At 43.1% G+C, this 12979-nt stretch overlaps 2 protein-coding genes across 2 annotated transcripts in view; both read left to right on the forward strand.

Annotated features, from left to right (window-relative positions):
• The first annotated feature begins 261 nt into the window (after positions 1-261).
• GM2A (GM2 ganglioside activator) lies at positions 262-6146 on the forward strand. Its single transcript, XM_044454614.1, has 3 exons — positions 262-288; positions 954-1136; positions 2931-6146. Exons 1-3 carry the CDS (start codon positions 262-264, stop codon positions 3096-3098), a joined length of 378 nt encoding a protein of 125 aa, XP_044310549.1. The 3' UTR covers positions 3099-6146.
• A 1425-nt stretch (positions 6147-7571) lies between these two features.
• Positions 7572-12979, forward strand: part of LOC123035759 (proton-coupled amino acid transporter 1-like) — a 45385-nt gene continuing 39977 nt past the window's right edge. The window contains exon 1 of the mRNA XM_044454289.1: positions 7572-8525. The gene's annotated coding sequence lies outside the window, so the exon portion shown is untranslated. The remainder of the gene's footprint in view (positions 8526-12979) is intronic.

Consider the following 12979-nt stretch of genomic DNA (forward strand, 5'->3'; position numbering starts at 1 on the left):
TGGTGGAGGAAATGCTTTGCCTATGGTGGGAATTGTAGGCCTTTTTTCTGCCTGAATTTGCATATGACTGCAGTTCCGTGCATCCTTCAAGCAGCAGTCCAGCACCCCTAGAAGGCACCAGGTTAGGAAGGGCTGCTCAAGATTATAGCTGTAGCACAGCAGTTGCCTTATACTGGGACGCAATAAGAAAATATACCATCAACCAAATGGAAAAGTTGAGGTAAATGCACTTTAGTACAGATGCCTAATAATGGTATAACAATGTACCTTAATATCAAATATATCAATGTAAAAAATTAAAACCCAAATACTATAACATTGGCCTATTATGTTACAAGCTGTATTGCTAAATTTGTCACAGTTACTTCATTATAACATTAGTATTTAAGAATACTGTAATGGAAGAATGTATTTTCCTTAATCTTGGCTTTTGGTGATGCCTTTTATTGGAACACCATATTCTACCTAAATGGTGAATTACATAATTTCATTATGCCTTCGGTGATGGTGCATAATCACTCTTCTTCTGCATTATTACCTTCTTCCTTTGCCTGAGGTAAGGATCAAATTTATTACTCTGAAAATAAAGAAATAAAATGACTACAAACAGTGCATCCAATTTATAGAAATTAGATCTGCAATGTTTATAACTTGGATGCATTATTGGTGGACATTTTGTTTATTCTGGAGTACTGTATCATGGGCATCACATGTCCTACATGTCAGTGGATTTAAACTTACTGGTGTACTTCTTAAAGATGATTCAGTGCCTGTTTGGGTCTCACAAAATGTGTGGTGTTATCAGTGGCATACAGTCAGATACTTGAACAGCCCATCAGAAGACTGACCAGCCAGTATTACATTGTGGAAGAGAGGCCAATCAGGGTGGAGGGATGAATTTCCTGAGGAAAGTGGAAGGCTGGGTTAACATTTCATGTAATCTTTACCTCTAGGCAAATGTCACTTTGGAGAAGAGGCTTGGTGAGCTATGGATAAAAATCCCTTGTATGGATGATCTCGGGAGTTGTGTCTATGACGATGTTTGTGCCAAACTGGACCTGCTTGTCCCTCCAGGCCAGCAATGTCCAGAACCCTTGGAGTCTGTTGGCATTCCTTGTCATTGCCCCTTCAAAGCGGTAAGCCCAGTCATTGCTCAATTGTTTACTAGGCTTGGGGGGTGTGGGAGGGGGTGGCACCTGACTTAGGAATGGCAGTTCCCTGCACTGGATGGATCCCCTTATAGGCAGATGCAGCTTGTCTGGTGGAAGTGGACTTCCCCACTACCATCTCTAGCACCCTGAAAACGCTACGCAGAGGTTCAGGGGGTTCTACTAAATCAGGTGAGCTGTTGCATGGGAGAGGGGGATGCTTGAAAAACTGGGTGCAGGCCCTTTCTGATCATAGAAGACAAATCCAAGATCCAACTCACTGACTTTTTCCATGGAGACTGTGGCTATCAGAAAAGGCAGAATTGCTTTGAAATGTGCAGCCTCATCAGAGCAGAACTTTTGTTCAACTTACCAACATCTTCAAAGCTGTTGCAAATTTATTGTTTGCATGCTAGGTAAACTTTATGATTACAAATTTTTTAACATTACAAAATCTGTAATCTATGGAAGAACATCTGAGTTCAACCACACATGCATTTTTAAAAAAAAATAAGGATGAATGATGCATTACAGGAGCCTTCCCTAACTTTGTGCTCTCCAGATGTTTTGGATTTGAACTCCCATCACCCCTAACTAGCTTGGTCAATAATCATGAGTTGCTGGAAGTTGTAGTCCAAAGTGTCTGGAGAACACCAGGTTGAGGCAGTAAAAGAATGAAAGTGCAAAGGGAAGAAGTAATCTCTCTGAAATTGGACCATTAGGAAGGCTGAGCACCAAAGAATTGAGGACTTTGAATAGTGGTGCTGGAGGAGACTCCTGCAAGTCCGTTGGACTGCAAGGTGATCAAACCAGTCAGTCCTAGAGGAGATCAACCTACTGACTGCTCTTTAGAAGGCCAGATAGTGAAGATGAAACTCAAATACTTTGGCCACCTAATTAGAAGGAAGGACTCCCTGGAGAAGGGCCTGATGCTGGGAACAATAGATGGCAAAAGAAGAAGGGGATGGCAGAGGATGAGGTGGCTAGATGGAGCCCCTGAAGCAGTCGGTGTGAGCTTAAGTGGACTCCGGGGGATGGTGGAGGACAGGAAGGCCTGGAGGAATGTTTTCCATGGGTCATGATGGGTTGGACACGACTTCGCGACCAACAACAACAGCAACAAATCTCTCTAATGCATAGCTGGATTTTCTGTGAAATCAGAAAATTTCAAAATTCAAAATTCCATCCCATCTCTTTGTCTTTCCCATCCTGTCAGTACTAATTTGACAAGGATGGCCTACAAGGCTACTTCTAGCAGCTCTGTGTGTCTTAAGTTGAGGTACATAGTTTGTACCTTGCTTATTGAAAGACTTGGTGAATGTGCAGGCAACATTTGGGACTGAGAAGATTTGGGAACAAGAAAGTGTCTACTACAGCTGTTGACACACCTGCTTCTAGATGCAAAAGATAGCATCTTACTCATTTGATAAGTTCCAGCTATTTGATATACTGGAATGTGTTGCTTTCAGCATGCAAGTTGGGTCGACCTTCTGCTGAACGAGATAATTTCTGTGGCCCTTTGTATCAACCCTCATTTATAGGCTTTTGTCTTAAAGAGACAACTAGCAGCATTCCTGACCATTGACCTTACTGGCTTCGATTTTGGGAACTGAAGTTCAAAACATCAGGTCTGTACCTGGTTGAGGAAGGCTGCCTTAAAGGCCCAGCCTGTTGAGTGTTGCCTATTGCCACTGAAAGTATGCTCTGATAGATAAGCATGGACAACACAGACGTTCACTGATATTGGTTGATAGTGTTGTGTGTGTGTTTTCCCCTTTTCAGGGTTCTTACAACTTGCCTCCTTCCGAATTCTTCATACCTAATATTGGCTTGCCTTCTTTCCTCACCAATGGGGACTACAAGATTAAAGCTGTATTGAGTAACGGTGACCAAGAGCTTTCCTGCGTCAAGCTGAGCTTCTCCCTGCATACGGAAAACTTGTGGTTTTGATAGGACCCCAAGACATGCCTCCTTGATACTGAGTGCCATTCTTCCTTCCTGCTTCTTCTCCTCGTCCCTTTGATACTAATACAGAGAGTCACTTTGCAGCCTTAAGGGGAAGGGTTATAGGCACTGCTTTCATGATGGCTATTAATTATGCAGAGATACCACAAAGCCTGATGAACAAATGCTCAGAAACATTTTTACTAAAAATGTAGATGTCTGATTAGGATTAGAGCCATGTCACACTGGATATTTGTTCTACATGAGAATGCTGGGGAGTGTGGGATGTATAATACTTACTGCACAAGTGATATCCTACTTATTTGGCTGCATATACTCCAGAGTGCAGCTTCCCAGAATGTGAGCATGCAGTAATATGGCATGTGCACGAATCAGGCGTTAGCACAGCCAAAAGCCTGTCCAGTATAGGAATCTTTTCCCACAGTGGATGAACAAAGGCCTGTGTAGAGGCCTCAGGCAGAACACGAGCACAATGGCACCCTCTCATTTAGACCCCCTAGTGACCCACATACATTGGCATATTCCAATGGTGGTCACAGAGTCATCAGCCTAGAGGCCTCTGAATATTGATATCCTCCATGATCTTTATACATTCTGAGATACCATGAGATCCCCCTACATTCCAGGTTCTGATAGGGATGTGAGAAACTGGCAAGACGTGTGTGATAGTGGGTGGCCTGAGCAACTAGAGGGGGAAATCAGGCTCTGTGTTTGAGTCACACCTCAGAATTGCCAGGTAGGACCATTCTCACCTGTGCAGAGCCACCCCTGATATGAGCGGGTGCTTTGAAGCCCCAAGCTGGTCCCAGCCTCCATTTTAGCCAGCCTTGTTCCTCCTGAGTTGAACTTTAGGAGTAGGGGAATTAAAGCCAAGAATGTGAGTGAGACAAGGAAGGTGACTGTCAGCTTTTACAAACGTTAATGTCCGCTCCCTGCACACCATAAACCATGCCATGCTCCCTCAACTTGCATAAAAACCTTCCGACATAGGGCTGCTGTTTGGTGTAGAGGTAGCCCAGAAGGCAAAGCAAACATGAAAGAATAATGGGCACGTTCAAAAGGTTTGAGAAAGACTGCCTTCTATCCCCGAATAACAAAATGTAAGACGTGACCCTAATGTACATATTTAACTGGACCCACTGTAGCAAATGTATTGGTTGTGATGGTTTATTGGCTCATTTGGAGGTGGGACTTTCAGCTTGGGATCTAGCAAAAGCAGAAACACCATGAAAATCTGTACTGATAATTATTAATAGTTTTGTATACCATAAGATACTACTAACATTTCTGAAAAGGAACCAATGCTTGCAGCTCTTTTTCAAGATCTCTCTGGACTGTGTGGGTATTGTTGGGCAAAGTGGCATGTCTTCATCTGTATAGGAATGTTCTCTTCTTGTTCTTGACCAGTCACAGAAGAAAAGATGATTACTGACCTTCTGGCTGCGAAAGAACCCAACTATGATAGGAGTGTGGATGGAAACACACCTTTTATTCTCAAGGAGAGATGCTCTGCATTAAGCAGCCTGATTGGTTTATGAACATTCAAAGCAATGCCATTTTAGAATATGAGTTACCCAGGTATTAACCAGACTATTTGAAGATTTAACTAGAAGATTCTTAGTTACTATGCCATATAATAGCCATTGGGGCACCATGAGTATTGTGTCCTGACTCCTCTTGGGCCAAATTGTTTTGGGATTTGTGCCAGGTATGCAGTTACGTGAGATGCATATGTACCAGTTTTGCTTGGTACATGTTACATGTGCTGCTGTTGGACTGTTATAGTTAAAAACAACAACACATGCTGATAAGGTGGTTAACACTGAGCCGAGATTAATTGTTAGACTAAGGATAAGTTATTCCTGCTTGGCTTGAGGCTCATCAGACCTTGTCCTCTAACCACCTGATGTGACAGACACAAGTATTGTGTACAATCTTTTCTCTACCCCATATTCTCCTCCTCACCCAGTAAGACCTTACACAGACCTTACAGGCAGAGTTACGAATTTGTGCCTGTATTCTGTGTTACAAAGATTTTATTACCCTGGATGTTAATGACAATATAACTCTGCCTTTAGTATTAAGTCTTCAGGGACTTTTGTGTAGTAACAGCAACCCTAGACTTACCCTGTGACATTTCATATGGTTTGGATGTCGTGACTGCATATCTTATGTCAAATCCTAGTGCCATTTCACCTATTCAGTCATTCCAGATACCCAGCATATTTTTAAGTCCCATGCATCTCCACTGTGCACCACGTTCTTTATCTTCCCCTCTTATCCAAACAATATAATTTATCTTGGAGAAAGTGGCGAAAAGACAGTGTACAGAGCAGTAATAGTCCACATTAGTTCTGAAGAGGCTGCATTTCTTTGAGTAGGTTTTAAAAGGCACTTAATATGCCCAAGTCCAGAGTAAAAGTCAAAGGGCAGATAAGAATATACTATTGTTTAGGAGCCCCCTCCACATTTTCATGATAACTCTTGCATGACACAATAGCCCCATATCTTCCTTATAATTGTGTCCAAATTACACATGCAAGAGAGATCCTGATTATCAATGCAGCACTGCCTCCAAGGTATGTGTACAAGACCACTGTTGTACTGCCTTGCATAGTAGCTTCTCAGCAGCCTATCACCATTGCGCTTAGCGTTTTAAATTGTCAGGGCTGTGCCATGGGTTGCGGGCAACTTGCTAGTACTACTCAGTGCTTTCATAGGATTGCTACTAAAACAACCCCTGCCCCTTAAATAATATGGTTTTGGATTGTCCTGATGCAAGACACAACCCTGTGGATCATTATATGGAACATGTTTTTTAGTGAATGCCTTTATTTTGTCCTCCTGAACTTGCTGCCTTTCGTAAGCAATAATGGATTTTCTGTTGATTGCGTTGGCTTCGAATCAAACTCTAACAATTTCTCACACTTTATCCATTCCATATGCTTATCAGCAAATGTCTGATCTATTTTGTGGTGTCCAGTTTCAGACTGAAATAAATCCAGAGACCTTTAATAAATCTTTTAATTTCTATTGCTTTGTTGTTGACTGGTATTATGTATGACCATGCACATAAACGTTTCAGAGGGTTGCAAGGGCTTATACCACACCATGAAATTGAGTTGGCAATGGAATAACAAAGCTTAGAACATTTACAGACAAGAGTTTTAAAAATATTTAAACGCCTTCATAAGTTTGTATTTAAATTACAGAAGACAACTTCTGTATATTTAAACTCAGAAGACAACATCTTAAGCCTAAGTTCTTGAAACTTGTACAAAGAATTCTTTCTGATCTGGCAGACAACAGCCAGCCCAATGTACCCTGTCAGAGGCTCCCCCATGCACAGCAGACAAGCTGTGTTCATTGGCAGCTCACAAGCTGGCTGGAGTGATGGCCTCTTCGCTGCTCTTTTTGCCTGTCATTTTAGGCTGGCAGAGGTCACTTCAGGGTCTGGTCAGGCAGGGACGCGGCTGGCTGCCAGCAATCCTGGCTGAGATTAGCAACAGCACAGGACAAGCCGTGTTTTGCTCAACCTCCTGGTGATTTGGATGGCTTTTAAAAGGGAATTAGACAAATTAATGGAGGACAGGAATGGCTGCTATCCTGATGACTATATGCTACCTCTAGTATCATAGGCAGCACGTCTGTGTATGGTGGTTGTGGAGCATAGGTAGGAAGATGTTACTGAATTCATGTCGTATAGCTGTCATATAGCCTGATTCTGATTAACTTGGAAGATAAGCAGGGCTGGGCCTGGTTGACATCTGGATGGGTGACTTAAATCTTGCGAACTACCAAGAGAACTTTGGCTATGGGTGCTATAGAAATTGACGATGATGATGTCCTGCTTGTGGGTTTCCACAGGCAGCTAGCTTGTCATTGTGTGAACAGAAGGTTGAACCCTAGATTTGATCACAGCACTTTAAATGCTCTTGAGCATGTTCATAAGGAAGAAAAGCCCCATAATTCCCAGCAGTTCTCAACCAGCCAAGCAATCGAAAGCCTAAGACTGCTTTTAAGGCATATTTTGATATATGTTTGTCAAAGGGCCAAAGCACATTTCTCCCTGAGATGATCAACAAATACAACTTCCTACTCCACAAACTCAGTTGAAGGTGCACAGTGGTGAGTTTCCAAGCCACCAGAGAAAAAATGTCATCCCACTCACTGTGGCAGCAAAATGTGATAATACTAAATTCAATTGCTAGACATTTTCTGACCTTTCATGATAGCCAAAGTCAGGCAGCAGCTTGTGTTACCAAATGTGGGTCTCTATATTCCATTCTTTTTCAGGCCCCAGGGCAGTTCATATGTTAAAACATGCTTGGCATAGTAAGTGCTAGAATCTAGAGCATTAGCAGCAACTACAAACATCTGCAGAATAAAATTAGCCTTAGACAATTCAAAAGCTGACCAAAACAACATGGCAGGGCAGTTCAACTTTAGAATGAAGTAAGGCCTGAAGGCCTGAACGTTGCTCCTGCAGCTGTAAGAGATGCTTCGTCCTGAGTGCGCCTTCCTCTTGAAAAGCTGTGTGCTCTCTGCTCCTTTCCTACCAAACCATTCAAGGGCAGTGCTGCGTCCTAAGGCTCAGGCCCACAGGCCAACAAGAGAAAGAAAAGAAAAGCCCACATATACTAGCACACGTATCTCCTAGACTCCGTGTGTGTGTGTCTGTGTAAAGAACGCTGTTTCCTAAGGAAGCGTATATTGGTAGAAGGCTTGTGTGAACAGGCAGCAAAGCCCGCAGGGAGAAAGATTCAAGCAGAAGCGGAAGCACATGCGAACAAAAAGCCAGCTGTAGTCCGGGGGTATCAGGTGCGACAGAGCTCATTTATGTCCCTCTATGTCAGCAAGTGCCTGTGCAAAACAGGGCGGTGGTGAGGCAAACGGCATCCTAGAGTCGCGGGGCTGCATCGTGAATGGACCGTTCCCTACCATCACCTCTGCTCCAGCCTCTCATCTCTGAATCTGAGCCATCTATACCTGCGTGTCCCCTTCCGTCCGTCCGTCCGTCCGTCCGCCGGCTCTTATCGGAGCAGCGGCAGGAAGAAAACAACACGCAAGCTCTCCTGGTGCAAGACACACACTGTCCCCTAGATGGCGCAGCCAACACACCATCGACCGTCTCCGCGGCGAACTTCGCCACAAGCCGAAACAACACAACGCGGCTCGAACATCGCGATTGCGCCTGCGCCTTCCGAGACGCCCGGGTTGTTTGGGCGGAAATCCTTCGTCGTCGTAGGAGCACCGCACGCTGTTCTACGAAGTCAGCTGACTTTTGTATCTGTGGCAGAGCCGGCTGGTCACGTGATCAGAGAAAGGCGAGCCAGTCAGATGACCTGCCCCGGGAAGAGGCCAAGATGGAAAGCCGGTGAAAGGGAAAAGGAGGAGAGATATCAGTGGCTGGTGAGTATGGATGGGGGGCTGGCAATGGTGCGTGCTGGCTGGACGGCGGGTCTGGTGAGGGGTAGCATGAGGGAGAGTGCAATACCATCATCTCTCCCCTTTGGCTCTGCTGACTGGGGCTGATGGGTGTTGCACTCCAGCAATATTTGGAGGGCCACAAGTCGCCACCCCGGAATAGGGGAGCTGGGGCACGTCAGATGCTCTGTTGTATTGCTGGCTCCCCCTCATCCTATGTATTTTAATAGGTGCTACTGTCAGGCAAGTACGTACTTTAATAGCTAAATCAGATCTTACTGACACGCACCGAGGTTCTCCCACTGGACAGTTGATAAAAACACGGGAGCAATCCAGGGCGTGCCTGTACTGCTGTGCACTCGGGAGGCTGTCGGAGGAAGCCGGAAAGAGAGTCCGTGTTTCAGAATGACAGAGTTTGCGTGTGCCGTGATGGAATACGTGTGGAGGTTTTAGGCTTACGTAGGAGGGGTTAATCTTACACTCATGATGCTCTTTGTCTGGAATAATGTGCATTGAATATAGAACTGATGAGAGGTAGTTTACTCCAGAGTATAGTACAGAAGAAAAAGCTGGGCATGCATTCTGAAGGAAGATGGAGGAAAAGAAATTTTACTTGGATATGCAGGTAAAAATACCTGCTTTTTCTGTTTCAAGTTTTTAATGGTGTACTTAACCTTAAAGATCCAATCAGAGAATGTGTGGGACATTATGACCATCTGGAGCATGCTGGGAGTTGTAAGACTTTTTTTTCTGCCTAACATGCATAAGACTAGAGAATCACAGGTTGGGAGGGGGGTTGTAAATGTGTCATTTTCTGTTTGGGAGGGTGACTCCCTAAATAAATGAAGTTGCATGACAGGACTGCAATCCAGTTGTTTTACATTAGATGGACAAACAAGATAGCAACAGGCACTAAACAGAGGTTTTCTGAATGTGTGAGAATAAATAGTTGCTCATAAACACGGCTTCACTGGGAAACGGTAAAGAGATGCTAGGGGGATTGAGTTTAAGTGAGTTTATACTAAAGGGAGCTTGACCTTGGATTTTAGCTGTTACTTTAATTGCGCTGGTAAATTCTTCTGTGTATGGACACAGATGGGAAAGATAATGTATGGGTAGGTCATGGTTCAGTTCCTGGTATCTCCAAATTAGGTCAGGAAAGACTTCTGCCCAAAACTCTGCAACATTCCTGTTCGTCAGTGTAGACAGTGGTGAGCTGAGATGTAACTAAAGCAGCTTTCTGTTCAACCCACAATTTGGTGGGCAGGCATGGTTGGGCAGGTATGCTTGATCTCTTCGCATGTGTAGATTGCATTGGTTTTGGAATCATGCACAAGAGCAGGATCCAAATGGATTCCTGAATGTTGGCGGTTGCAGAAAGACCTCTTGACGTGGAAAAAAGTGTCTGTGCATACCTGTTTGGAAAACCAATAATGTGGAAACTTTTCACAACCATCCTCTGTAAAGCAAATCCACAAATATATGTTGCATTATAATTGCTACTTGTATACTTATATGTTGCCTTATGAATACTACTTGTATGTTTACTTACTAATGCATCCAAATGACTAGCAGTGGCTAATGAGAGCCATGTACTATTGTTAGATTGGGACCCAGGAGATCCAGGTTCTATTACCCACTTGGCTACACACTCACTGGGTGATTTTTGGACCAGTCATGGACTCTCAGTTCAAATTACCTCACAGGGCTGTTGTTAGGATAAGATTGAGAGGCGGAGGAGGAGGATTATCTAAATCATGTTGAGTTATAAATATAATGTAAATTAAATCAGTAATGACCTTCTTGGCCCTATTGTTTGTGATAAATAACTGCTTAAAAGAGTATCTGTAAGTAGCAATGAATATCTGTAAGAAGTAGCAACTTTACAAGGAAGCAAAGCTATGTTGTTGTTGTTATTGTTTTCTTATGGTTGCTATTTAAGTTTCACTATATTAGGAAGGATATGATGGTAAAGCTATTGTATTAACATCAGAGTTCCATGGCACCTTAAGGACAAGCAAATATATTCTGCATGAATCATATGCTACTTCATCTGATGCACAGAGTGTAATAGAGTTTCATGTTGTGGAGTGCAAGTGGTGGAGCAGGTGTGGGAGGAAGGGAGAATTGTAAACAATGAAGAAAATTAAAATCAGAAGGTAGTGACAATGACATGATTAGCCCTGGTCATTCACTGTGCTATTGTTGTTAAGAATATAAATGTCCTGTCACAAGGCAAGCCATTGAAGGCCTGTAGAATGATGAATAAATTTTATCTTGATTCAAGTCTCTGGTGATAGAATTAAACCCGCTAATGAATTCAGACTCAGCAACCTTTCATTCTACTCTGTCTATGAAGTTTCTTTGCTCCACAGTGGCTTCTTTAAGATCATTGGTAGAGCATCTGGGGGGGGGGTGTGGCTGAAGTGTTCTGCCACTGAATTTTTGAATATTCCTACTTCTGATGGCAGATTTGTGTCCTTTTTGGTAGATACTTGCTCTTTTTACCCCAGAATACAAAAAGGACATTGCTTACAGAAGGTGACATATATCACGCTAGAAGGTGAGCAAGTGAATAAAATCCTCATATCATGGGTGACATTCTGGAATTCAAATAAAAATTTTGCTGAGCCCTCAGTACTCTGCATTTATGAAAATAATTACCTACAGTTTAGCAAGAGTTGAAGCATAAAGCAATGAAAATGTGTAATTCAGTGGTCAAAAAGGGACAGAACATGGAGATCTTTGATCTTTGCAAACATTTGTCTTTTTTAAGGTTGTAATCTTTCCTCCAGTACTTTTCCAGATTCTACCTTCTCTAGCAACCTTTCTTGCTGATTGCAGTCAAATTAGCCTTTTAGACTTGCTGCTACTCTGCAATCTCTACAAGAAGCCATATTAATTATTGGTAGTTTTATTGCCTCTTTTCAAAAGAGAAAAGCTCTGGTACAATTATAACAAGGCATTGTGCCAGATATAGGGGAAAGAACTCTATCTTAGTCAACATTATCTAGATTGTAGTACCTAGTTATGGATTGTTCTGGTCCACCTCTGATGTAACTGATAATGAGTAGGCAAAGTAGGTGGCACAGCTGTATAGTTATCTGCACTTTAATTGCTTTGTGGAAAGGTTTTCTCTTCCCGTGCCCCCATGATTTGATAACCAGCTAATTATGCCAACAACTGATTATTTAAGTTGCCATTTTCTGCAAGTAATCAGAGTGTTACTTGCTTGCATAGGTGTTATAAATTATATGGTGATAATGGGACAGAGTCCCTTTTGGGTTACCTAATGAAATCATAGAATAGTAGACTTGGAAGGGGCCAGAAGGCCACTGGTTCAACCCCCTGCTGTTGCAGGAGACTAAGTTATGCCACCGCACACAGATGTCTATCCAGAAACTTCTTGAATGTCTGTAGTGGTACTGATACTGTTTTAATATCCTTTGGCAAGTTCAGTTTAATGGAGCATTTGAAAGTAAGCCAAACCCACCATAAAGTAGTTCCACAATTTTGCATTGAATTTTGTGGCAAAACTGAAACCTTATCTGTGGTATGCTTTTGCTAAGCAGTCTGAAGTATGTCCTGTACTGTCACAGATTCAGGATGTGAGGAGTTAGGGTTGAAATCCAGAAACATAAATCAGACATTTAACACTGACACTGAATTAGAATTCCAGTAACATCACTTTACTCCTAAGGATTGATGGACATATACATATACCATCAGACCAGAAGACGTGCCAGATGACGTTCAGCAAATGGATGTCAGCAAAAGAGTAGCAAATAACATCAAAAGACTTGCATGTTGTTGTTGTTGCTAGTCATGAAGTCGTGTCCGACCCATCATGACCCCATGGATAATATTCCTCCTGGCCTTCCTGTCCTCCACCATCCCCTGGAGTCCACTTAAGCTCACGCCAACTGTTTCAGTGATTCCATCTAGCCACCTCATTCTCTCCCATCCCCTTCTTCTTTTGCCATCTATTGTTCCCAGCATTAGGCTGTTCTCCAGGGAGTCCTTCCTTCTCATTAGGTGGCCAAAGTATTTGAGTTTCATCTTCACTATCTGGCCTTCTAAAGAGCAGTCAGGGTTGATCTCCTCTAGGACTGACCAGTTTGATTGCCTTGCAGTCCAAGGGACTCGCAGGAGTCTCCTCCAGCACCACAATTCAAAGGCCTCAATTTTTCGGCACTCAGCCTTCCTTATGGTCCAACTTTCACAGCCATACATTGCAACTGGAAAAACCATGGCCTTGACTATACGCACTTTTGTTGGCAGGGTGATGTCTCTGCTTTTTAGTATGCTGTCTAGATTTGCCATAGCTTTCCTCCCCAGGAGCAAGCTTCTTTTAATTTCTTGGCTGCAGTCACCACCTGCAGTGAACTTGGAGCCCAGGAGAATAAAATGTGTCACTACCTCCATTTCTTCCCCTTCTA

The sequence above is a fragment of the Varanus komodoensis genome, unplaced genomic scaffold (genome assembly GCF_004798865.1).
Source record: "Varanus komodoensis strain SLA01 unplaced genomic scaffold, ASM479886v1 scaffold7_3, whole genome shotgun sequence".
Taxonomy (NCBI): domain Eukaryota; kingdom Metazoa; phylum Chordata; class Lepidosauria; order Squamata; family Varanidae; genus Varanus; species Varanus komodoensis.

Bases quoted from the DNA above. Each gene is read 5' to 3' on its own strand.
- GM2A (XM_044454614.1), top strand. From the start codon at position 262: ATGTACCTTAATATCAAATATATCAAT. The intron at 289-953 runs GTAAAAAATTAA...CTTTACCTCTAG, and splicing joins TTAATATCAAATATATCAAT to GCAAATGTCACTTTGGAGAA. The intron at 1,137-2,930 runs GTAAGCCCAGTC...TCCCCTTTTCAG, and splicing joins GTCATTGCCCCTTCAAAGCG to GGTTCTTACAACTTGCCTCC.